The 27,600-nt window shown below is 42.5% G+C and overlaps 1 protein-coding gene across 2 annotated transcripts in view; it reads left to right on the top strand.

The window, feature by feature from the left end:
- Positions 1-27,386, top strand: part of LOC139411305 (leucine zipper protein 2-like) — a 181,025-nt gene extending 153,639 nt beyond the window's left edge. For both annotated transcript variants that reach the window (XM_071157462.1, XM_071157463.1), the window contains exons 8-12: positions 7,635-7,709; positions 9,163-9,330; positions 12,837-12,944; positions 19,933-20,007; positions 27,200-27,386. In XM_071157462.1, the coding sequence (XP_071013563.1) occupies positions 7,635-7,709; positions 9,163-9,330; positions 12,837-12,944; positions 19,933-20,007; positions 27,200-27,304 (531 nt within the window). In that variant the 3' untranslated portion in view covers positions 27,305-27,386. The remainder of the gene's footprint in view (positions 1-7,634; positions 7,710-9,162; positions 9,331-12,836; positions 12,945-19,932; positions 20,008-27,199) is intronic.
- Positions 27,387-27,600: the final 214 nt, after the last annotated feature.

Genomic DNA, 27,600 nt, shown 5'->3' with positions numbered 1-27,600 from the left:
GGTACCACATTCATCTGTACAAACAATAGTATGCAAGCATAAACACCATGGGACCACACATTATACTGCTCAGGAAGGAGACGTGTTCTGTCTCCTAGAGATGAACGTACTTTGGTGCGAAAAGTGCAAATCAATCCCAGAACAACAGCAAAGGACCTTGTGACGATGCTGGAGGAAACAGGTACAAAGTATCTATATCCACAGTAAAACGAGTTTTATATCGACATAACCTGAAAGGCTGCTCAGCAAGGAAGAAGCCACTGCTCCAAAACCGCCACAAAAAAAGCCAGACTACGGTTTGCAACTGCACATGGGGACAAAGATTGTACTTTTTGGAGAAATGTCCTGTGGTCTGATGAAACAAAAATAAAACTGTTTGGCCATGATGACCATCGTTATGTTCGGCGGAAAAAGGGGGAGGCTTGCAAGCCGACGAACACCATCACAACCATGAAGCACGGGAGTGGCAGCATCATGTTGTGGGGGTGCTTTGCTGCAGGAGGGACTGGTGCACTTCACAAAATAGATGGCGTCATGAGGGAGGAAAATTATGTGGACATATTGAAGCAACATCTCAAGACATCAGTCAGGAAGTTAAAGCTTGGTTGCAAATGGGTCTTCCAAATGGACAATAACCCCGAGCATACTTCCAAAGTCGTGGCAAAATTTGCTTAAGGACAACAAAGTCAAGGTATTGGAGTAGCCATCACAAAGCCCTGACCTCAATCCTATAGAACATTTGTGGGCAGAACAGAAGAAGTGTGTGTGAGCAAGGAGGCCTACAAACATGACTCAGTTACACCAACTCTGTCAGGAGGAATGGGCCAAAATTCACCCAACTTATTGTGGGAAGCTTGTGGAAAGCTACCCGAAATGTTTGACCCAAGTTAAATAATTTAAAGACAATGCTACCAAATACTAATTGAGTGTATGTAAACTTCTGACCCACTGGGAATGTGATGAAGGAAATAAAATATTCTCTGCTATTATTCTGACATTTCACATTCTTAAAATAAAGTGGTGATCCTAACTGACCTAAGACGGGGCATTTTTACTCAGATTAAATGTCAGGAAATGTGAAAAACTGAGTTTAAATGTATTTGGCTAAGGTGTATGTAAAATTCCGACTTCAACTGTATACATGTTGAGTTGTGTATATTAAAGATGTCACAAAAGGGAGAATCTTCTACATGCCACAACTGAGTGTATTATAGAGAGCTATAAGGTCATGGCTTCCCTGCCAGGATTAGAAGAGTGTGCATATTTATCTAAGCATTAAAATAAAAGTTACAGTATATCCAGGCAGAAAAAAACCTGGCATCTTCAGGACACACAATTTTAATTTGATGATACCTGCAGGGTTTCTGTTAGGCCACACGGCGAGACCCAGATGCAGACACAGGAGGCAGATGGTTAGAGTCCAAGATGTTTATTAACAATCCAAAAGGGGTAGGCAAGAGAATGGTCGTGGACAGGCAAAAGGTCAAAACCAGTTCAGAGTTCCAAAGGTACAGAATGGCAGGCAGGCTCGAGGTTATGGCAGGCAGGAATGGAGTCCAGAAAAACAGGCAAAGGTCAAAACCGGGAGGACTTGTAAAAGATAATCGAAAAGCAGGCGCATGGCGGAAAACACACTGGTTGACTGGAACATATAAGACGAACTGGCACAGAGAGACAGGAAACACAGGGATAAATGCACTGGGGAAATTAAGCGACACCTGGAGAGGATGGAGATTATCACAAGGACAGGTGAAACAGATCAGGGCGTGACAGGTTTCAATGGGAGAGCCTTCCCAGCAAACCAAAATTGGTTCTGTGAAAGTTCCCAGAACATACTTTAGGTCGTCTTTCTTGGCCCAAGCAAGTCTCTTCTTATTATTGGTGTCCTTTAGTAGTGATGTCTTTGCAGCAAATTGACCATGAAGGTCTGATTCACACAGTCTCCTCTGAACAGTTGATGGTGAGATGTGTCTGTTACTTGAACTTTGTGAAGCATTTATTTTGGGCTGCAATTTCTGGTAACTATAATGAACTGGGTCTTCCATTTCTGTGGTGGTCCTCATGAGAGCCAGTTTCATCATCAGCTCTTGATGGTTTTTGTGACTGCACTTGAAGTAACTTTTAAAGTTTTAGAATTTTTCCGAATTAACTGAACTTCATGTCTTAAAGTAATGTTGGACTGTTGTTTCTCTTTGCTTATTTGATCTGTTCTTGCCATAACATGGACGTAGTCTTTTACCAAATAGGGCAATCTTCTGTGTACCCCTCTACCTTGTCCCAACACAGCTGTTTGGCTCAAACGCATAAAGAGAGAAAAAAATGCCACAAATGAACTTTTATGTAGGCACACCTGTTAATTGAAATGCATTCCATGATGCTGGTTGAGAGAATGCCAAGAGTGTGCAAAGCTGTCATCAAGGCAAAGCGTGGCTATTTGAAGAATCTCGAATATAAAATATATTTAGATTTTTTTTAACACTTTTTTTGGTTACTACAGTACATTATTCCATATGTGTTAACTATGGCTGCAATCCCGATATCGGGATAGGTGTCATCAACAACCGCTGAATAGCATAGCGCTACTTACAATAAATATTACTATAAATATTTATATTCATAAAATCACAAGTGCAATATAGGAAAACACAGTTTAGCCTTTTGTTAATCCACCTGTCGTGTCAGATTTTGAAATTATGCTTTACAGCGAAAGCAATCCAAGCGTTTGTGTAAGTTTATCGATTGCACGATAAAACATTAAGTACACATAGCATCAGGTAGCTCGGTCACGAAAATCAGAAAAGCAATCAAATTAATCGTTTACCTTTGATGATCTTCGGATGTTTTCACTCACGAGACTCCCAGTTACACAACAAATGTTCCTTTTGTTCCATAAAGATTATTTTTAGATCCAAAATACCTCCATTTGATTGTCGCGTTATTTTCAAAAATCCACAGGAAAGAGCGGTCACGACAACGCAGACGAAAATTCCAAATAGTTTCCATAATGTCCACAGAAACATGTCAAACGTTTTTTATAATCAATCCTCAGGTTGTTTTAAAAATATATAATCGATAATATATCAACCGCAAATGTCTTTCACTGTAGGAGAGGGGAAAACAATGGCTGTCCAAATTCTGTTGCGCGAGCAAAACTCATGTGACCACTTGACGCGAAGTTATCGTTCTGTATCATTTTTCAAAATAAAAGCCTGAAACTATGTCTGAAGACTGTTGACACCTTGAGGAAGCGATAGGAAAAGGCATCTGGTTCATATCCCTTTAAATCCAGCAAAGGGAGGCTATGGAACATGGAGTTTTCAAAATAGAAGCCACTTCTTGTTTTGATTTTCCTCAGGGTTTCGCCTGCAATATCAGTTCTGTTATACTCACAGACAATATTTTGACAGTTTTCAAAACTTTAGAGTGTTTTCTATCCAATAATAATATGCATATATTAGCAACTGAGACTGGGGAGCTGGCCGTTTACAATGGGCACCTTTTCATCCAAGCTACTCAATACTGCCCCTGCAGCCATAAAAAGTTAATTGATAGTTTCGATGTCTTCCCTATTATTCTACAATGTGTAAAAAAAAGAAAAACCCATGAATGAGTAGGTGTTCTAAAACTTTAGACTGGTAATGTATATTGACATTTTCAAATTGCGTCTGTATAGCCCACGTAAAAAGAAAACAGCCTTCATTGCATCTACAGCTGATATGTTTACAGCATTACAATAACCCCACGTGTTCTTTAACTGTAGGCTACATACCATTGCTGAAAGAACCATTACCAGCATCTCATTTCTTCCCTGGCTGAACATTGACCAGCGATGTTTAATAATAATAAGACTGTCCATTTGAAATGAGAGCTTTTAGAATTCCTCTATATGTTCTGTCCAATTACCTTGAAAAGGACCGCTTTGAACCATTTGTAAGCACTTCAGTATCCACTTTCCCCTCTATCTTCTTCAGAGCAATTTAGTGTAGGGAGCAATGAATACCTCTGCCTTTTTAATCGTCATTTGATATGGGGAAATGATATACTAGCCTTTATACCTGTGATTAAAGAACTGCTTCTGAAAGTTTTATTACTTTGCTTTCCCTCTCAAACACAGTCGGACAGCTACAAATGGCTTTGTGGGATAGTCTCACTTCCCCATAATATAGAAATACCTCAGCGGAGTAAATTGATTCCTTGGTTTCCGTGCAAACGGTTCGTTCTGAGTTACAGTTCCGTCCATGACTGTGCTCTGCAAAGCAGCACACTGCAATAACAAAGCAAAACTACTGCAATGCCTCGTTCAAAAGACTGACTTGCTACATCTCAGTGATGCCTTCGATGGCACAGCAGTTAATGACCTTGCTTGCTCACTGACACCTGGAAACAATTTGACAATAGTACAGCCACATAGAGATTATCTTTTATACCAAAATGTATTTAGCCAATAGTTTTTCTATTGACGGATGCTGGACAACAGAGATGATTGCCTGTCAAAAAAAACGGCCAAGATGTCTGCCTTTGTACGTTTGCAACTTGCACTAAAAAAATTTGAGTTGAGTTGAGATTTTGACTAACAAAATCGGACAATGAGGAATGCGTATGTGTTTCTTATACGTCTCTGTGAGTGTACTTTCTCAGTTTTTTTTTTTTACCATGTGAAGACAAATAATAAATAGGACTATTTCTTCTATTTGATCGGATCAATTGAGTGTTCTCGGCAGCACTCTGCATTTGAGTATTTCACTTTTACACAATGTTGCTAATGCAACACCCAACATGTAAATGTACTACAAAGGAGGGTGTAAACCAACCTTGTCACATAATCAACACAACACAGGTGCATTCCTATTCAAATGAAAACCAGCCACTATGACAGTTCAAAGCGCCTTTACAATGCCAATGACAGTTGAAACATGAAATCAGGTGTAAGCATCCTTGTATGATCTAGGCAAGAGCAGGAAACTACAGGATACATTCAGACACTAGACAACTCAGAAAGGTTACACACTCTTAGAAGAAAAAGGTGCTATATGGAACCTTAAAGAGTTCTTTGGCTGTCCCCATAGGAGAACCCTTTAAATAACATTTTTGGTCCCAGGTAGAACTCTTTTGGTTTCCATGTAGAACCTTTTCCACAGAGAGTTGGAATCCAAAAGAGTTATACCTGGAATATGGGTTAAATGGAATAGAAACTCAACTGTACAATGACTGTAGGCCAACCTCTCACATGTAGCCAAATATAAAATGAACTTGTGCAAAATTAAGTATTTCTTGCAAAAGTTAATTTTGTCTCGGGAACAGGAGTGGAGACATATTTAATCAAATCGAATACAACAGGTGTAGGTAGACCTTACCGTGAAATGCTTACAAGCCCTTAACCAACAATACAGTTTTAAGAAAATAGAGTTAAGAATATATTTTACGAAATAAACTGAAGTAAAAAAAAAAAGTAAAACAATAAAATAACAATAACGAGTCTATATACAAGGGGTACCGTTACTGAGTTAATGTGCGGGGGTACAGGTTAGTCGAGTTAATTGACGTAAGTTTTACATGTAGGTAGGGGTAAAGATTATAAACAGTAAGTAGCAGCAGTGTAAAAACAAAGGGGGGGGGGGGGGGGGGGGAGTCAATGCAAATAGTCCGGGTGGCCATTTGATCAATTAATCAGCAGTCTTATGGATTGGGGGTAGAATCGGAGCCTTTTGGACCTAGACTTGGCGCTCCGGTACCGCTTGCTGTGCGGTAGCAGAGAGAACAGTTTGTGACTTGTGTGACTGGAGTCTTTGACAATTTTTGTGGCCTTCCTCTGACACCGCCTAGTATAGAGGACCTGGATGGCAGGAAGCTTGGCCCCAGTGATGTACTGGGCCGTACGCACTACCCTCTGTAGTGCCTTACGGTCCAATGCTGAGCAGTTGACATACCAGGCGGTGATGCGACCGGTCAGGATGTTCTCGATGGTGCAGCTGTAGAACTTTTTGAGGATCTGGGGACCCATGCCAAATCTTTCAGTCTCCTGAGGGGAAGGGGGAGGGGAAGATACATCACATAACATTATGCATCCAAGACAAACTGCAATCTTATCAGAAACACGTTTTCACAGCCTTCATTTCCTTAAAATCAGTAAAACCGATGTCCTTTAGCATGGGAATATTCATTCCCCTGTTCTATGATTTTCTCCCTGGTCCCTAAACATTGAGTAATAAGTAGCCTCCCAAATCTCTGAAATGATAAGAAGAAACATATCTATGTAAACTTTTTTTAAATCCTGAACCCCTATGAAAAAATCTTGACGCCGCCCCTGGACATATTTTAGTACATTTTCGATTGTAGTCTGATGTAGCATGTATATTATGTACACCAAGCAACAAGCCAGAATACACTCCACATCGCCATAATAGCCATAGGTCTAACGTGAACAGACACCCCCACATATAGTCTCCTACACATATTCATGAACAAACATTTAGACCTGAGCTTTTTCCATGGGTCTTGACACTGTTCGTGCCAGAAGACGTTGACCTTGTAATTTGCGAACGTATGCCTGTACAGTATATCATTCGGAGAGCCCTATAAAAAGCGCACCATAAACTTTCACAATGTGAAGTCCATCACCCGGGCCGTTTTACACACCCTCTCTGTAAATCCCCTCCTATTAAGCGTGTCCTCCCACCCTGATGAGTTCCTCGGTATTGTAATGAGTCCTTCTAGAATCGCGAGTCAATTCATTTGAACTCAGTCAATTCACATAATGAATCAGCTTACATTTGCTCACAGGGCGAATAAAAACAAGCCTTTTTGAAATGTCCAATTTAAGGATGGAATTTTAATTGAGTTGAGATAGAGTTGACCTCATCCTGCTCTCAACCACGCTTGATGGTTTTACTGGTGCCATTTCTTTCATTGACAAGATCAAACCGTTGGTGAGGAGCCATCTTGTTTTAGTCGAGACGGTCCTGAATACATCCAGGTTTGATCCCTTTACTCCACCTTATCCTCCTATAGCATGTAACCCTAAAGTTTGCACCATGAAATGTACTGGTCTACACATTGACCTGCTTTTGAGGATAAAGTGTCTAGCAGTCTATAGCTTGGCTTACAGTTACCACATCATACAGGGATAAGTGGTGGATATGTTTTATATTTAGTTAAACGCAGAAGGGTATTGGTATTCCTAAAAGCCAGACTGTAGTCTACATCTTCAGTCTGTTGGACTCAAACTGTTGGAATACTGGAACTTGAAATTGCACAAATATTCTGCCTTTTTCATGGAATGTAAAAAAGGTTGTTTTGTGATATATCAGTCGATTAAAATACCATTCATTATCCCAATTCACCTTATTGCTCAAACAGTTTGAGCCATGTGCAATCAAATCTTCTTGATTCTGTCGTGTTTTTTCACATAGGCTTTTGGGTTAATACCTTTGAGAAGAACACAATCACTTCGATTTCAGCCAAAAGTGAAGACCCACGCAGAGCAAGTCTTACACTTAGCCTTAGTAAGTGCCTCTGACTGAAGTGACCGCCTAATCTATATTCAGTAGTCAAGACACGGTAGGTTAGGAAATTGCTGTGTTTGCAAGAGTACAACAGTTCAATTGTTTCAGCTCAAGTATCTTGTCTTTCCACAGGGACAGCAGCTAATGGATCTGGAGCACAAGTTGACCATTGCCAAAGAAGAGTTGGAAAAGGCCGCACTGGACAAGGTGGATGTCATTAAACTTTTACTTCATCGTAAATCATCACTTTTTAGTCTTTCACTTTGATATGTTGCCGTTTCTTGTTTGTATTGAGTTTCTCCTCTTCATTTCTTCTCGGGGGTAATGTTCTCGGTCTGACCTGTTGAAGTGCTTTGCGATGGCAAACAATTTTGAGAGGTGCTTTTATGTATTTATATTGCATTTTATTTATTTATTTACCCCTTTTTCTCCCCAATTTTGCGATATCCAATTGGTAGTTAGTCTTGTCTCATTGCTGCAACTCCCGTACGGACTCGGGAGAGGCGAAGGTCGAGAGCCGTGCGTCCTCTGAAACACAACCCAGCCGAGCCGCACTGCTTCTTGACACAATGCCCGCTTAACCCGGAAGCCAGCCGCACCAATGTGTCTGAGGATACACGGTACACTTCTGGCGACCGAGTCAGCGTGCACTGCGCCGGCCCGCCACAGGAGTCGATGGGACAAGGACATCCCTGCCAGCCAAACCCTCCCCATTACCTGGACGACGCAGAACCAATTGTACGCTGCCCCATGGGTCTCCCGGTCGCGGCCGGCTGCGACAGAGCCTGGACTTGAACCCAGAATCTCTAGTGGCACAGCTAGCACTTCGATGCTGTGCCTTAGACCAGGGAGAGTACACTTATGCCCTACAGTTTTCTCGGCTTTATTTATATTTATGGATGCTTCGGAGAAGGAGCTTCATTGTGCCATTCTACAGTAGGTGTAGGGATGGATGCATAATTGTGGAATGGCTGGTGACCAAAAGGCTCCTGAACAGCTTCTACTCCCAAGTCTTAAGACTGCTGAACAGTTAATCAAATGGCTATCTGGACAATGTTTCTATTGATCCCCTTTATTATTGCACTGACTCTCTTGCACTGGCTCTATGCACACTCACTAGACTCTACTCACACATACTACACTGACACTCCAAACGCACACTACATACGCTAACACACACATGCGTATTGAAGCCACACACTCACACATAGACACACTTTTAGGATCTATCCTGTTTGTCTAGTCACTTTTACCCCTACCTACATATACACACTGTATTACCTCAATTACCTCAACTACCCCGCACCTCTGCACATTGACTCAGTGCTCATACTCCTTGTATATAGCCTCGTTATTGTTATTTTATTGTGTTACTATTTCCTTTTTTATTTAGCAAATATTTGTCTTGCTTTAACCACATTTTTGGGAATGGGCTCATAAGTAAACATTTCACGGTGAAGTCTTTACCTTGTATTCGGCGCATGTTACCAATAAAATTTGATTTGATAACGGTTACATTTTATCATTTACAATAATTGGTGTGTAATTGAGGGAATTGTCAAATGAATGTAGAAAGGGAAGCCCCAGTGATTGTTATTTACTGTTACCATGGATGGATGGTCAAAGACTCATATCTGTTTGCCTCTGTTGCTTGGAACAGGAGTCTCAGTTGAAGGCACTGAAGGACACAGTGCACATCTGCTTCTCTGCTGTTCTGCACAACCAGCACACCAGCAGCCACAGGTTCCCCGCCACCCCCACCCACTTGTTCAGATACTCCTCACTCGTCAACAGCTCCAGAGTCACCTTTCAGCAGCCACACGCCAAGGTAATGCACACTCTGACCCCATGCAACTCCCCGCCAGTTAAGAGGAACAGCAATGGGCATAAACTTTGCAGCAGATGATCAATTTAGATTTTCGGGGTGACAATCAGAGCCAAGTACCGATTTCTCAACCAAATGCCCCTAGTGACACTCCCTGGAGAGGAGACGTTCCGAACATAATTACAACTAAAGACAATAGTCGGGCAAATAGAATTGCAGAAATTGCTCAAAATAATAACATGTCCAAATACAACAGGCATTTGTGTAACTTATGTTACTCTTCACACTCTATTGCCAGGAAAATAAGACCCAATTATTTTTCACTGTAAGGGTGTGCGATCGGGCTCGTGTTTTCAACAAAAAAAATTATAATTAAATGTGACACTTTCTTTTGTTGAATGTCTTTCAAAGTCCTCTTCATACAGCAGTTAACAAAAGGCCAAGGACTTAATCCCATGAGAGCAAACCAAGGGTGACAGCGGTAAGGGAAAAGTTATCTAGTGAAAACAGGATTAGAACTATGGAGGACTAACCTGGGGAACCTCTATATGCACGTTTTCATTAACAAAAACGGTCACTATGATAGAGTGCACAGTGAAACACCAACTAGCCACAATAACTCAAGGTTGGATATGTTGTGAGGGATTGTATAGATACGAGCGGTAAGCATTTATTTTGAGGGGCGCTATTAGTAACTAGCGTACAGGATTGACAGCTGATTTGTTATACTGACACCTGGCTGTCACTAAGATTAGTTGGGTAAGTACTGTCACAAGAGATAGGCCTAACATCCTCCACCCACCCAAAAATGGATGATACGAAAAATAAATATGAATTGTAATGGAGTAGGTTTCTAGATCATTGGTAGCTTATCATTAGTAGCTTTCCACAGTAAATAGAAAAGTGATTTACCTTTATAAAGAATATAAATAAATAAATACTCTGCCCAATCATATGTAGCAAAGATTGTCAGCAGCGTTGCAAAGAGGATGAACCCTTTGAGGGCACAGATTTTTTTTTAAAGAGAAGAAAAAAGAAAAAAAAAGATGTGTCTTTTTCACATGAAACCCGAAATTGAGCTCAATTCTTCCATCACATTAATCTGTTCTGAACTACACCTCATTCACGTTATTTATACGCTGTGCAAAGTCATGTTGGACCTAATCACAGGTTATATCAGTCAACCACTGCAGTCATATCAAAATCAGAATATCGAAGTCAATCATAGCTGTGTTGTAGTTTCTTATCGGCCCTGATCCTAGTGAGCAATCCTGTTTCTAAGAGGCTTTTCTCCCTGATGCAGTCAGAAGTCATTCTGCCTCTCGGTGTGTTGGGTGTCAAGCTAAGAGCCTTGACATTAGCTATGTGCCACCCAGAGGACTCTACAGCTCTTTCAGAGAACGCTCCAATACCCCTCCACACGGAAGCACCACATAAAACAAGAAATGTAATGGCCACTTTATTTCCAAAGATATAAACTATAGTCAATGTTCACAACGGCAGAAGATGACTCCATTACAGCCGATGTGAGTGAATTGTGCTGGGCCTCGTCTCATATTCCAAGCGGGGGTTGAGGGTGGGGTGTGAAGGAGGGTAGCGGGTCTGACAAAAGGAAAGACGACAGGGGAAAACATAAGTAGAGGTGCCAGGGACCTGCTTATGCAAATCAAGATTTTACCTCTCACTTGATTAGCATCCACGTAGCTCCACTCCATCCTGTGCATCCCCTTTGGCCATCCACTGCTATATCCACGGATACTGTCTGCGGCGTGAATCAAAGATGGTTCTCCTCCCTGTAAAGATGACTAGTCCTCCCCATCTGTTGTCGCTGTCTGTTCAATGTGAAGGGGCCCACGTCTAATATAAATCACTGTCAAAGATGGCCAAAAAATGGGGACCACTGACAACCGTAACACCACCCCACATTTCGCTTGTCGATTTGCCATGCGGTGTTTCCTCCTTTTCTTGTGAGGACAACTCGAATGGACTCGATATGCTAAGGCAAGCCGGGCCTCTTACAAATGTAACCAAATGTATTCCATCAGCCCTTTCATGGCCCAGTCTCCGTTGCATATTTGGTTATCTATTAGGTATTTAATATAAATGAATAGCTACTAAACACATTCTGTTGGACATGCTGATATTTGTTAGTATGCCCGACTAGCCCGACGAGGGCCGTTATTGTCTGTGATCAAAGGGCAATTATTTTGCACAGAAAACAATATAATGTTACATCATTGAAATGAGAAAGGTTTAAAAGCCTACCATTATTTCCTCTACAGCTTCACAAAATATAACGCTTATGCAAGCACTCTGATGCTAACGCCCTCTTGCTGTCTTTGGATTCCAAAGTGGTTAAGATCTGGGATATTTGTGTGTACCAGCTACCCTCTCAGCATTATGTTTGGTATTTGAGTTCCTAAACATAATGGGCCTTAAGCTCCACTAAACAACCATTACCAGATAAGACTCCAGTCTTTGGCTGCAGACACAATCCCCTGCCGGTGAAAGATTCATTAGTGAGAGGTTGCCGGGATCAGCAAGATCAGGGTGGAAGTCTCTTCCTATTTAACAGGCCTAGGGAGGAAGCCAAGTCTTGTGGTGGTGATAGCATGCAATTTTCATCAAAGTAATTGGAGATGATGTGTGGAATGTGGATTCTGTGGAATGCTTGGGGCAGTAATTTACTGCCGGAGGAAAAATCGGGATCTTTATTTGCTGGCTTCCTCTCTGAACATCCCTTTTGACTTGTTGATGGCTTCTCCAGATGAAATCAGTTGCAGGGGTAAACAGAGTTTATTTTTGGTATTTTTTTTTTTTACAGTGTAGAGAAGTATTGCTATGGCCAGAACACATTGGTTCTCTAAAAATATGCAACATTCATTTGAATGAGTTTAAATCTCTCTTTTAACGAAGTCCATGAAATGGACAGGAATAATTCATGCAGATTGAAAGGGAAGTGTGCACAGAGTGAAGTATTCAAGAAAACTATGTCAAAAGTTTTGGTTGATTTGGGTAGGATCTCTGCAATTTGCATATTTCTGTCTATTTGAAATGTTATCGTTGTTTTGGTTCATATTTCAGGTCAGATCTCTGTGCTGTGAGACCTGTTCAGAGAACAGAACCATCCGTGCATGAATTTCGAAAGACATAGCATCTCTTGTGTTCCTAGAGTAGCAGGACCGTTGGGTGCAGAAAGCCATTTCATCAGGCCCCCATAGCTTTTTATGAAGTGAACGCATATCTAATTTGAAAAAATCTGTATTTTTCTCTATGGACAGTGGCTGTGGTATAAGCAAAATGAAAATACACCGGGCTGTCCAGTTCAATGAAAAACAAACCGCTATAAATTGCACCTCAGGACCAAATCTCTTGTCATGGTCTATTTCTACAGAGCTGCACTATGTGTCATGGCTTACACAAACCTTACCCATACCTGTCATGTTCCACCTTCCATATTTAGAATTCCTAAACAACTCCTTTTTCTCTCCCGCACTTCTTTCTCGCAGGATATCCCGAAGGTTCAGAGAATCATCATGGCCAGTAAATCGCCTGCGAACATTGGGGTAATGAGGAGAGAAAGTAATCCCGGAGTCAAGGACTGCCAGATGGAAAAGGTGAGCCTTTGGACTAATTAAATTGTAATAGCCTATTTGTGACCCTCAGGCCCCAATCCAGCAGCTTCATCTGTTCATTAAATTCATTTTAATCCTTCAGTCTTTTACGCCAAAACGTCTTTCCGTTTCACAGCGTTACACCGCCACTGCGGCTCATTTCAGATCACAGGATCTGGATCAATCAAAGACTAGTCTGTGACTAATCATATGTTGTAACATTTTGTATATTCAAGAAGTCAGAAATACACTGCCGGCCACTTGCACGTTTCGCTGAGGATACAAACAAACAAACTCAAGCCACTTTTATTAGACGAATGGGATCTCACGCTCTCCATTGTATGTATGGTTATGATGCCTGGACAAGGAAGCCGAATATGACTGCCCAACTCCATTGGATTGGGCGGCGGGGAAGGGACAGTTCCAGGGAGGAAGGTTCTTCTTGACTTGTGGTTATCAATAACCATGACAGAAATGAGGCGGGGGGGACGCTGGGGAGAGACAGTGCACTGTCCAGAGGGATCCTTTCCAGACAGAAAATTACCCTCTATGGAGAAACGTGTCAAAAAGATAGTCCCGTAATGAATCCGTGCCAAAAACAATGTTCGCTCCTGTCGTGTTATTGATGATATCATTTTGGCAGCGCCGTAAAAGGGGAAATCCTGCTGCAAAGAGACGTGTCCCCCAAGGACACCGTCAAGTTCTACGTGTCTTCCACTGCATGATTAGATGAGATGGCGAGAGATTAGAAATGAGTTATGACAGTTGACAACAACTGTTATAATGCGCTATAAGTATACATCAAGGCATGATAAATGCATTCGTAAGGCATTGTGTGTGTGTGTGGGCGCGCGCGCCTCATAGAAAGTGTTACCATGTGTTCTCTTACAATGTGCACATTTAGAAATTGTTTTACTGCAATCCTTAAATCTCCTCTTTATAGGCAGCTTCACCAACCACCCGTAGCACTTTTAATAGTCCTGTATCATACACAATTAATGAGCTTGGGGTGTTGTGAAACAACTATGATCTCTTTTTAGGATCCTTCTAGCCAGTCAAAGTTTGAGTTTAAGAACATGCATTCCAACATAGTTTAACAGCATAAGATGCCTAGAGCAATAAACATTTTTGCACATCATGTTTATCCAAACAGACAATTAATTCACCAAATGATGTGATGATTTCAGTGAAGCGATGAGTGCTTTCCAGAGTGCTCAAAGCTCTGCACACAGGTAATGTCGTAAGATGTATTTGTACTAACCTAATCAGCTTCAGTGGACAGTTGTGTTGGCTGGTATTGTCGGTCAGGCTAGTGTTAGAGACATATCAGATATTTGAGAATTGAAAAAAAGACCAGAAGACTAGAATAATTGGTTTTACTGACCGGCTTCAGCCAAAACATGTTCTGTAGGTGTTATGTTATTAGGTCTTATTTAAGGTTATTTACTGTGAATAAATAGGCATATGCAGTATAGTTCCTAGAGGTGTGTGTATATATATATATATATATATATATATATATATATATATATATATATATATATATAGGTGAAATTCAATGTCACATAACCTTCTATCCCCTTGTGTCTTTTCTGGGGATCTCATTTGTGACCGACCACCTGGATTTGGTCCTAAAGTGCATTCGGAAAGTAGTAATTTTGTTATGTGACAGCCTTATTCTAAAATGGATTAAAAACAAATCCCTCATCAATCTGCACACAATAACCCATCATGACAAAACAAAAACATGTTATTAAAAGTAATAATCTGAAATATCACATTTGCATAAGTATTCAGACCATTTACTCAGTACTTTGTTGAAGCACCTTTGGCAGTGATTACAGTCTTCTTGGGTAGGACGCTACAAGCTTGGCACACCTGTATTTGGGGAGTTTCTCCCATTCTTCTCTGCAGATCCTCTCAAGCTCTGTCAGGTTGGATGGGGAGCAATGCTGCACAGCTATTTTCAGGTCTCTCCAGAGATGTTAGATTGGGTTCAAGTCTGAGCTCTGGCTGGGCCACTCAAGGACATTCAGAGTCTTGTCCCGAAGCCACTCTTGTGTTGTCTTGGCTGTATGCTAAGGGTCGCTGTCCTGTTGGAATGTCAACCTTCGCCCCAGTCTGAGGTCCTGAGCGCTCTCATCAAGGATCTCTCTGTACTTTCTCCCGTTCATCTTTCTCTCGATTTTGACTGGTCTGTAAGTCCCTGCCGCTGAAAAACATCCTCACAGCATGATGCTGCCACCACCATGCTTCACCGTAGGGATGGTGCCAGGTTTCCTCCAGACGTGACGCTTGCATTCAGGCCAAAGAGTTCAATCTTGGTTTCATCAGACCAGAGAATCTGGTGGTCATGGTCTGAGAGTCTTTAGGTGCCTTTTGGCAAACTCCAAGCGGGCTGTCATGTGCCTTTTACTGAGGAGTGGCTTCCGTCTGGCCACTCTAGTATAAAGACCTGATTGGTGGAGTGCTGCAGAGATGGTTGTCCTTCTGGAAGATTCTCCCATCTCCATAAAGGAACTCTCCTTCAGAGTGACCATCGGGTTCTTGGTCACCTCCCTGACCAAGGCCCTTCTCCACCAATTGCTCAGTTTGTCCGGGTGGCCAGCTCTAGAAAGAGTCTTGGTGGTTCCAAACTTCATCCATTTAAGAATGATGGAGGCCACAGTTGATTTTGAGGTGGGTCTGTTACTTGAACTCTGAAGCATTTATTTGGGCTGCAATTTCTGAGGCTGGTAACTCTCCTGAACTTATCTTATGCAGCAGAGGTATTCCTTTCCTGTGGCGGCCCTCATGAGAGCCAGTTTCATTATAGCGCTTGATGGTTTTTCCGACTGCACTTGAAGAAACATTTAAAGTTATTGAAATTATCCGGACTGACTAACCTTCATGTCTTAAAGTAATGATTGACTCGTTTCCCTTTGCTTATTTGAGCTGTTCTTGCCATAATATGGACTTGTCTGTTAAAAAATAGGGATATCTTCTGTATACCACCCCTAGCTTGTCACAACACACCTGATTGGCTCAAATGCATTAAGAAAGAAATTCCACAAACCCTGGAATGAGTAGGTCTGTCCAAACATTTGGCTGGCACTGTATATTTAAAAAAATATATGTTTTCCTTTATTATTTTATCTTAACCTTACCACCCCTCCCCTAATTGGAGTAAACTAATAGACAACAACACTTAGGCTTCTACTTCCATCTTATACATACTATATTCATTTTACGGACACAATGTATTTTACAATAGTTCTATTTTCTTTGTTTTTAATCCCGTCCTTCAGCTACCCTCAACCCTTCCCTCTTACGGTATCTCTAAAGATGATCCAGTTAGATTTTTATTTGCCATATATTTTGAACTGCGCTGCATCACAAAAGTTCTGAACCGATATACATTTTACAGACACAAGCTTTAGCAATGTTGCCAGTTATCCATCCATAGGATATAGATAGAGCATTTGTCATTTTAGGCAACTATCTCGTTAACAAATGTGTGATGAACATTAATTAACATATTTGATGATGTGATTAGAAAGAAGGAAGCGTATTATCTTTATGTAATAATAAATGTCTGTACTTTTCTATTGAAATTGAAATGATCTGTACATTCTGAACCCAGACTGACATTTCAGAGTCATAAAGTTGTACTGTATCTGCAAATGCACCCCCCTAAAGCGAGAGCTGCATGTAGCCACGTGCGCACATTTGTGTCACAACCGGATGTGACACAAAGGGTGCAGTGTTGTATTTTGAGACAGGCTTGAATAAGCTAAGTAGCCAATCGGCAGAGGGTAGCATAATTTGTCTAATTCTCTAGAATAATGATATGAGAATAATAATTCATTTGATTTTGTAAAGTGCATCTATCAACACAACAAAATGTTCAGTCACCTCCTTGTGGATTAACAGGTTAATGTCAAGCCCTGCATGTTTGTTTCAAAAGTCTCATGGGACACCACACATTGGCTGTAGGCTGATCTTTCATAACATAAAATGTAATGTGATGCATTTTCTCCATAGTTATTTATGGTAGGCCACTCTGGTAGGCCTACCTTATGATCAATTTGCCAGAGTAGCCTACTTGGCTGCTGTTAAAACAGTAAATTAAAGCAGGTACAGCGTCAGTGTTCACAGTAAAGTCGCGCCGGAAGTTGCACGGAACTTTCACAAGGTTCAACTTTGCACTCTGCAGACCTGAAATTTGCTCAGTGACAGAAAACATTTGAGGGAACATTGGTCCCAAGTTCTAGAAGGTGCAATTTTGACATTTGGTAGTGCATCAACAGTTTTCCTCTTGTTATGTCTGTCACTGTGAGTGACTGACATAACAATTAGCCCATGTCAACTAACATTTTATAGATTTCTAGGTAAATTAATCTAGCTAGGTATCTAAACCTTGTAGTAATCATGGCCAAATTACTGACTGGGCATGCAAGGCATGCATACTCAGATACGTGTAGCATATTAACATGGCATAAGTCATGGCAAAATGGGTAGAATTGCAGTAAATTTGCTTTAAAACTGTAACATTCTATCTTCATCCCATGGCAAATGTGTAAAACTGCATTAAATTTGCTTAAAACTGCAATGTTTTCTCTCCACCCCTTTGCAAAATGTGTAGAATTTCAGCAATTTTGCTTTAAAATTGCAACGTTTTCTCTCCGCCCATGGCAAAAATATGTAAAATTGCATTCAATGTATTTTAAAACAACTAAATATTCTCTCTGGCTAATGTAACAATGCAACATTATCTCTACGCCCCATGGTAAAATGTGAATAATTGCAGGACATTAACATAAAAAAATATTTTTTTTCTCTCCATCACCAAGAGGTAGGCCATTAACATGTTTCTCCTGCAAGGTCAGGAGGCCCCCAACCAAATCTCGCTTATGGCCCCCAAAATGATAGAGGCCTGGCTAAATGTTGCTGAAACATTTGTGTTTGTAAACTGAGTGACTCTTAGGAAATGTACAGTTGAAGTCGTAAGTTTACAATTCCTCCTGACAATTCCTGACATTTAATCCTTGTAAAAATTCCCTGTCTTAGGTCAGTTAGGATCACCACTTTATTTTAAGAATGTTTAAATGACTTAACTTGGGTCAAGCATTTCAGGTAGCCTTCCACAAGCTTCCCACAATAAGTTGGGTGAATTTTGGCCCATTCGTCCTGACAGAACTAGTGTAACTGAGTCAGGTTTGTAGGCCTCGTTGCTCGCCCACGCCTTTTCAGTTCCACAAATGTTCTATAGGATTGAGGTCAGGGCTTTGTGATGGCCACTACAATACCTTGACTTTGTTGTTCTTAAGCCATTTTGTCCATTTGGAAAACCATTTGCGGCCAAGCTTTAACTTCCTGTCTGATGTCTTGAGATGTTGCTTCAATATATCCACATCATTTTCCTCCCTCACGATGCCATATATTTTGTGAAGTGCACCAGTCCCTTCTGCAGCAAAGGACCCCCACAACATGATGCTGCCACCCCCGTGATTCACGGTTGGGATGGTGTTCTTCGGCAAGCCTCCCCCTTTTTCCTCCAAACATAATGATGGTCATTATGTCCAAACAGTTCTATTTTTGTTTCATCAGACCAGAGGACATTTTTCCAAAAAGTACGATCTTTACGGTTTGCTACTGCACATCGGGATAGTCTGGCTTTTTTATGGCGGTTTTGGAGCAGTGGCTTCTTCCTTGTTTCAGGTTATGTCGATATAGGACTCATTTTACTGTGGATACAGATACTTTTGTACCTCTTTCCTCCGGTATCTTCACAAGGTTCTTTGCAGTTGTTCTGGGATTGATTTGCACTTTTTGTACCAAAGTACGTTCATCTCTAGGAGACAGAACACGTCTCCTTCCTGAGCGGTATGACGGCCGCATGGTCAAATGGTGTTTATACTTGCGTACTATTTTTTGTACTGATGTACGTGGTACCTTCAGGCATTTCGAAATTGCTCCCAAGGATGAACTAGACTTGTGGAGGTCTACAATTTTATTTCTGAGGTCTTGGCTGATTTCTTTAGATTTTCTCATGATGTCAAGCAAAGAGGCACTGAGTTTGAAGGTAGGTCTTGAAATACATCCCCAGGCACACCTCCAATTGACTCAAATGATGTCAATTAGCCTATCAGAAGCTTCTAAAGCCATGACATAATTTTCTGGAATTTTCCAAGCTGTTTAAAGGCACAGTCAACTTAGTGTATGTAAACTTCTGGAATTGGGATACACTGAATTATAAGTGAAATAATATGTCTGTAAACAATTATTGGAAAATGTTCTTGTGTCATGCACAAAGTAGATGTCCTAAACTGCTTGCCAAAAATATAGTTTGTTAACAAGAAATTTGTGGAGTGGTTGAAAAACAAGTTTTAATGACTCCAACCTAAGTGTATGTAAACTTCCGTCTTCAACTGTAACTGCCACTGAGCTATATGAATTCTGTGGTAGCTGTCCACGAAAGCAAAGACGATGTGGCAGTCACAACGAAATTAAATACTATTTGCCAGGACCCACACTGGAGGGTAGAAACAGAGATTGAGGTGTATGTCTTTATATTATCTGTGGTAGTTGAGCCAAAGTACAGCACTGTAGGTGTAACAAGTAAAGTAGATCTGTTCAAAGGGAAATGTTGGATTCTACTTTCATCCAACAATGAAAGGATACAAGTTGTGAGAGACCTCTGTATATTGAATATTTGTCTTTGAAATGATCACGCTGGCTCTAATGCTGTCCTTGTATGACTTTTACGCGTGAATGCATGGACACGCACAGTGAAAATTGTTTTAATCTATAGCAAAATAGTTATTTTCATCTCATGCATTTTCATTAGACCAGCTTGTTTGTTCAGGCCTTATGAAGTTAGGATGAAAATGAGCTGTTTAGCTAACTCTGGCACATTTACATAGATGTACACTGACATTTTAATTCATGTGCACTGTCCCAGTCACATAAATAAATACATTGAAGTTTGTGTTTCTTTGTCTCACAACAGATTGGCGGGGATTGCTTCCAAAACCAGACGGAGACAGAATCCTCTCCCGACAGTAAAAAGCTGCTTGAACAGCAGGTTAGCGTTTAAATCTTTATGTACATAACATAATACCCATTCTACAAGGTGCCTCTTGCATTTCTCCCCATGTGAATTTTCTAATTTCTCTTGTGACAATGGCACTGTGTGGGATATTATGGTGAAATTAATACATTGCATGTACATACATATTGTTACAGCAAATGCCACCACAATCTACTGAACCTTGATATTGATTGCATTGCACTCTGCCAAACTAATCCGTAGCCTGGCTCGCTCAATCATAAGGAAGCAGTGTCAACCCTGTTTGGATGTGGCAGATGGTATAGCTACACAGATCCGATTGCAATGTAGTGTAACACTGTGTAACTGAGCTGCTGCCATGCATTTTAAGTGGGATTTCTCCATCTCTGTCATGCTTAAATAGGATCTGCTACCATCGATTCTGTAACCGTTTTCAGGGGAAATGGCTATACCTATACCTTACCTACAGTATGATCTCTGTTAAACCACCCACATTCAAACTAGTGTTTATTCTTAACCTCATTCTTAACCTTATGCGTCTTTTACCAAGGTCCCTGGTAAAAGAGATTATGTTACAATAGAGACTAACCTGGGACGAGAAAAGGTTAAATAGAATGAACGTGACAATATTATTAGGTCACTGGCAAGCTTTGGAAAAGCGAAGGCCCAGTGCTTTCTCCCTCCTGTGGTCATTGTCAGATTGACTAATACAAATGGAGAGGTACTCACAAAGGGGCTGATCCCTCACTGATAGGGCCATGTGGTAGCCAGCCACCCAGAACATGTGATACTAAACAGCCTGACTGAGGGAGACGAAAGAGACTTAAGTCACCCTAAATTCCACTGCCATGTTGGGTAGTCACCATTCAAAAAGACTGAGAATAACAACAATTTTGTATTTTTTTCTTAAATGTATATTTCTTTCAGGGTGTGTTTTGCTTGATAGACTGATTTTAGTTTGTTCGTCACTAAAGCTGACAGGATAAATGTAGCCTAAAGATCTTAATTTGGCTGAGATGGCTGAGATGGCGCTGCAGTGGATAGCTGCCGTCTTATGAGCTCCTGACTAATTCTGCTATTTTATGTGTTTTTTAATGCTGATCTTAAATTTCTTTGCCATAATTTCCTATGACTGAAAACAGCTTCTGGAAACAGAACAGCAGTTACTAACCTGCTCGAATTCAATAAGTCAGCAGCTCTGGACGTTATGTTTATCCCGGACCAGGCCCTGATCATCCAGGTCTTGAAAAGAGGAAGCGGAGGCGAAAGAGAGGTAAGCGAGGTGGCATCATAATTAAACTACCTCGGCGAGCATCTAGACTGCCATGCCCCCTGTTTTGTTGGCCAATGTACAATCACTAGAGACCAAACTGGAAGAGCTCCATTCAAGACTATCCTATCCTATGTTTCTCAGAGTCGTGTCTGAACAAGGACACATCCAGAGGCGGCGTTTCTCATGGCCAATGATTTTAATGCAGGGAAACTGAAATCCGTCTTACCTAGTTTTTTACCAGCATGTCACCTGTGCAACTAGAGGCAACAAAACTCGAAATCACCTTTACTACACACACAGAAACGCACTGACGATAAACGCAGCAAATCTGACGATACAGCTATCCTCCTGATTCCTGCTTACCAGCAAGAACTGTAACCGGAAGTACCAGTGGCACGCTCAATACGGAAGTGGTCCGATGAAGAGGATGCTAAGCTACAGGACTGTTTCGCACACACAAACTTGAATATGTTCCTGTCACGTTCTGACCTTAGTTTCTTTTTATGTCTTTGTGTTAGGCTGGTCAGGGCGTGAGTTGGGGTGGGTAGTCTATGTTCTTTTTTCTATGTTATATTTCTATGTCTTGGCCTGGTATGGTTCTCAATCAGGGACAACTGTCTATCGTTGCCTCTGATTGAGAACCATACTTAGGTACCCTTTTCCCCCACCTGTTTTGTAGGAAGTTAACTTTGTCTTTGTTCAGGGCACATAGCCCAAAGCTTCACGGTTTGTTTTTTGTTCTTCGTTTTGTCGGCGTAATTTTTTAATAAAGAAAAAATGTACGCTTACCATGCTGCACCATGGTCCAGTCCTTCAGCCAGCCGTGACAGAACTTCCCACCACCAACGGACCAAGCAGCATGGTAAGGTGGACTCCTGGCCATGGGAGGACGTTTTGGACGGCAAGGGAGTCTACACATGGGAGGAGATCCTGGCGGGAAGGATCACCTTCCATGGGAACAGGTGGAGGCAGCTAGGAGAGCAGAGGCAGCCGGAGAAAGGAACCAGCGGTATGTGGGAACACGGCTGGCAAGGAAGCCCGAGAGGCAGCCCCAAAAACATTTTTTGGGGGGCACACAGGGAGTGTGGCAGAGTCAGGAAGCAGACCTTAGCTAACTCCCTGTGCTTACCGTGACGAGCATGGGACTGGTCAGGCCCCATGCTATGGGGTGATGCGCACGTTACCGAGGCTGAGTATTCACAGGCCGGTATGCTCGGTGTCAGTGTCCCGCATTTGCCGGGGGGAATCTGGCATCCAGCCAGAACGGGTGGGGCCTGCTCTGCGCTCGAGACTGCCAGTGCACCACGGCCCATTGTATCCTGTGCCTCCTCCCCGCACTCGCCCTGAGGTGCGTGTCCCCAGCCCGGTGCCACCAGTGCCGGCACCACGCACCAGGCCTACAGTGCGCCTCGGCAGGCCAGAGCCACCCGTCTGTCCTGAGCTGACAGAGCCGCCCGTCTGTCCTGAGCTGCCAGAGCCGCACGTCTGTCCTGAGCTGCCAGAGCCGCCCGTCTGTCCTGAGCTGACAGAGCCGCCCGTCTGTCCTGAGCTGACAGAGCCGCCCGTCTGTCAGGAGCTGCCAGAGCCGTCCGTCAGTCAGGAGCTGACGAGCCGCCCGTCTGTCCTGAGCTGCCAGAGCCGCCCGTCTGTCCTGAGCTGACAGAGCCGCCCGTCTGTCAGGAGCTGCCAGAGCCGTCCGTCAGTCAGGAGCTGCAAGAGCCGTCAGTCAGGAGCTACCAGAGCCGCCCGTCAGTCAGGCGCTGCCAGAGCCGCCCGTCAGTCAGGAGCTGCCAGAGCCGCCCGTCAGTCAGGAGCTGCCAGAGCCACCCATCAGTCAGGAGCTGCCAGAGCCGCCCGTCAGTCAGGAGCCGCCCTTCACTCCGGCGCTGCCGGAATTGTCCTTCGCTCCGGCGCTGCCGGATTCTCCCGCCTGTCCAGTGCTTCCGGAATCTCCCGTCCATTTGGGGCCCGCTGCAGGGGTCCCCAGTCCGAGGTCGGCGGTGAGGGTCGCCGCGCAGAGGTTGCCACTTAAGTGGGCCAAGACTATGGTGGAGTGGGGTCCTCGTCCTGCGCCGCCACCGCCACCGCGGACAGACGCCCACCCAGACCCTCCCCCATAGGTTCAGGTTTTGCGGCCGGAGTCCGCACCTTGGGGGGGGGGGGGGGGGGGGTGGTACTGTCACGTTCTGACCTTAGTTTATTTTTATGTCTTTGTGTTAGGTTGGTGAGTTGAGGTGGGTAGTCTATGTTCTTTTTTCTATGTTATATTTCTGTCTTGGCCTGGTATGGTTCTCAATCAGGGACAGCTGTCTATTGTTGTCTCTGATTGAGAACCATACTTAGGTACCCTTTTCCCCCACCTGTTTTGTGGGAAGTTAACTTTGTCTTTGTTCAGGGCACATAGCCCAAAGCTTCACGGTTTGGTTTTTGTTCTTCGTTTTTTAGGCGTCATTTTTTAATAAAGAAAAAATGTACGCTTACCATGCTGCACCTTGGTCCAGTCCTTCAGCCAGCCGTGACAGTTCCGGGATTCCTCCGATAACATTGAGGAATTTACCACATCAGTCACCAGCTTCATTAATAAGTGCATCGACGAATTCGTCCCCACAGTGACCATACGTACATATCCCAACCAAAAGCCATGGATTACAGGCAACATCCTCACTGAGCTAAAGGCTAGAGCTGCCACTTTCAAGGAGCGGGACACTAATCAGGACGCTTATAAGAAATCCTGCTACAATCACTGACGAGCCATCAAACAGGCAAATTGTCAATAAAGGACTAAGATCTAATTCTACTACGCCGGATCTGATGCTCATCGGATGTGGCAGGGCTTGCAAACTACCACAGATTACAAAAAGAAACCCAGCCATGAGCTGCCCAGTGACTTGAGCATACCAGATGAGCAAAATGCCTTCTATGCTCGCTTTGAGGTAAGCAACACTGAACCATGCATGAGAGCAACAGCAGTTCCAGATGACTCTCTGATCTCGCTCACCGTAGCCAATGTGTGTTAAACAGGTTAACAATCACCAAGGCTGCGGGACCAGACAGATTACCAGGACACATACTCTGAGCATACACTGACCAGCTGGCAGGTGTCTTCACTGACATTTTCAACATCTCCCTGACCAGTTCTGTAATACCTACAGTACATGTTTCAAGCAGAACACCATAGTCCAGGTGCCCAAGAATGCCAAGGTAACCCGTAGCACTCACATATGTAGTCATGAAATGCTTTGAAAGGCTGGTCATAGCTCACGTCAACACCATCATTCCACTCCAATTCGCATACCGCCCCAACAGATCCACAGATGACGCAATCTTTATTGCACTCCACACTGCCCTCTCCAACCTTAACAAGAGGAACATTTATGTGAGAATGCTGTTCATTGACTACAGCACAGCGTTCAACACCATAGTGCCCTCTAAGCTCATCACTAAGCTCAGGACCCTGGGACTGAATACTGACGGGCCACACCTCAGGTGTAGTGTAGGCAACAACACATCCGCCATGCTGATCCTTAACACGGCGGCCCGTCAGGGGTGCTGATGGCATGACGTTGGTAGGCCTGATCATCAACAACGATGAGACCGCCTATAGAGAGGAGGTCAGAGGCCTGGCAGTGTGGTCAGCAAGACAAAGGAACTGATCGTGGACTACAGGAAATGGAGGTCCAAGCACGCCCCCCCCCACCCCATCTACATCGGCAAGGATGTAGTGGAGCCCAAGTTCCTCGGTGTCCACATCACTAAGGAATTAACATGGTCCACACACACCAACACAGTCATAAAGAAGGCATGTAAATGCCTCTTCCCCCACAGGAGGCTGAAAAGATGTGTCATCGGCCTTCAGATCCTCAAAAGGTTCTACAGTGCACCATTAAGAGAATCTTGACTGGCTGTATCATGGATTGGTATTGCAGCTGCTTGGCATCCGACCGCAAGGTGTTATAGAAGGTAGCGCGTACGGCCCAGTACATCACTGGGGCCGAGCTTCCTGCCATCCAGGACCTCTATACCAGTCAGTGTCAGAGGAAAGCCCTAAAAATTGTCAAAGACTCCAGCCACCCAAGTCAGACTGTTCTCTCTGCTACCGCACAGCAAGTGGTACCGAATCGCCAAGTCTGGAACCATCAGGACCCTGAACAGTTTCTACCCCCAAGCCATGAGACTACTAAATAGTCAACCAAATAGCTACACAGACTACCCATATCTACATTGACCCTCTTTGCACTAACTCTTTAGACTCATCACATACAGTACGCTGCTGCTACTGTTTATTATCTATCCTGTTGCCTAGTCATTTTACACCTACCTATATGGACCTATCTACCTCAATTACTTTGTAACACTGTACATCGACTCGGTTCTGGTACCCTGTGTATATAGCTAAGTTATCTTTACTCCTTATTTATTCTTTGTGTTATTGTTTTTATAGATTTTTCTCTCGCATTGTTGGGAAGTAAACATTTCACTGTTAGTCTACACTTGTTGTTTACAAAGCATGAGACAAATATCATTTTGTAGTGGTTGATGCATGTTTCGTAAGGGAAAATCAAGCCTGAAATTTCAAATAGTAAATTACAAACTTCAGAACCTTTTTTAAACCTCAAATACACTGCAACAGGGTGATCAAATTAAGATCCTACATCTGTACAGGTATCTGTTGATTGTTTGTATCAGCTTTACTTCAGGCAATGAAAGGCTTGGCCACTGACAGAGAGTGTGATTGTTTTATTTTAACCTTTAACTAGTATCTGTTGTTTGTTTGTATTGGCTTTACTTCAGGCAATGAAAGGCTAGGCCACTGACAGTGTGATATTTAACCTTTTAACCTTTCTTTAACTAGGCAAGTCAGTTAAGAATAAATAATTTTTACAATGAGGGCCTAGGAACAGTTGGTTAACTGCCTTGTTCAGGGGCAGAACGACAGATTTTTACCTTGTCAGCTCGGGCATTCGATATAGGCCCAACGCCATGCAGAACTCGGCAAGCCTCAAGGCATCCAGCAATGTGACATTGGTTAACACTAAACAGGTGCTAGCTGACTTTATTTCATTCCAATTCATCATATCATCTTTATAGAGCTGCTGCCTATGCGGTCTGACAAAATCAAAATGTTATTAGTTCCCAAAGTAAATAAGGAATACTTAGATCATGTATTTTCAGGTACAGATACCTCGCAAAGGAACTGCTCTCTATCCCTCTACATCATGCATTCTTCTCTCTGTCTCCGTGCCCACAGAGACCGGGCAAGTAGGAGCGCAATAGATTATGGTCATTGTAGTTAATTACCACATTTTCTACGCTTAAACTATGTTGAATATAGGCCTGTTGGAAACTACAACCCCCTACTACATTGCATACTTTAGGCTTGATCTAATTAATCTCTAGAGAAACTGCTCATTCAGCTCAGAAAAAAAACATAATGAAATGGAATTCAAATTGAACTGATGTTGGTCAATTCGTATTTTTTTTCAAATACATTTTGGTTAATGCTCAGCTCTAGTCATTATATCAATATTTGCGAATTAAAGAGTTTCCACCACCATTTCTCACATAATTAATTGAACCGACGCAAAAAGATCCCACCATGTCAAACTAACAAATTATTGGTCGGCATTTATAAAATTGTATCCTGTTTCTATCACAGCTGTCATGATTTTTTTTATATGGTTTGACTATCCTTGCATAAAAACTGTGGATGGAAACGTAGTTATAAATCACACAATAATTTACTTACAGCAGCTTTCATCTTCAAGTTTTCCCCCAAAAAATGTTGATTGCAGTATTTGTTAAGTAATACTGCTGTATTGTTTGTACTGCTGTCATTAAACCTGTATTGTTTCTGCACAGTAGCCCGTTGTTTCACTGTTACTCTGCCACTGTTGTTAATGAGCTATACATTCTTGTCTTTTGTATTGTCAACAGCAAAGGACCGCAGCGCAGATTGGAAAATCTAATGCAATGCCTTCCGATGACAGGGAGGATGTAGAGGGAGGCAGCAAAAACACAAAACTACACAAAAACAACTGAATGGATGGGATATCAATGGAGATGCATAAAATCTGGAGATCTTTTTCAGAGCACATACTTGTGCGCGCACACACACATATACACACACACACATATACACACACACACACACACACACACACACACACACACACACACACACACACACACACACACACACAGTTTGCAGACGAGACACAGGAATTGTTGGATGAAAACAAACTTCTCAACCGTGAAATTTTGAACTTTCTCGATTGAAAACCTGCATAATAAAATGGCATGCATTCTAGACTTATTTTAAAGGTAGCAATGGCACT

Source organism: Oncorhynchus clarkii, chromosome 6 (assembly GCF_045791955.1).
Source record: "Oncorhynchus clarkii lewisi isolate Uvic-CL-2024 chromosome 6, UVic_Ocla_1.0, whole genome shotgun sequence".
In the NCBI taxonomy this organism is placed as follows: domain Eukaryota; kingdom Metazoa; phylum Chordata; class Actinopteri; order Salmoniformes; family Salmonidae; genus Oncorhynchus; species Oncorhynchus clarkii.
This window is presented reverse-complemented; position numbering and strand designations above follow the sequence as displayed.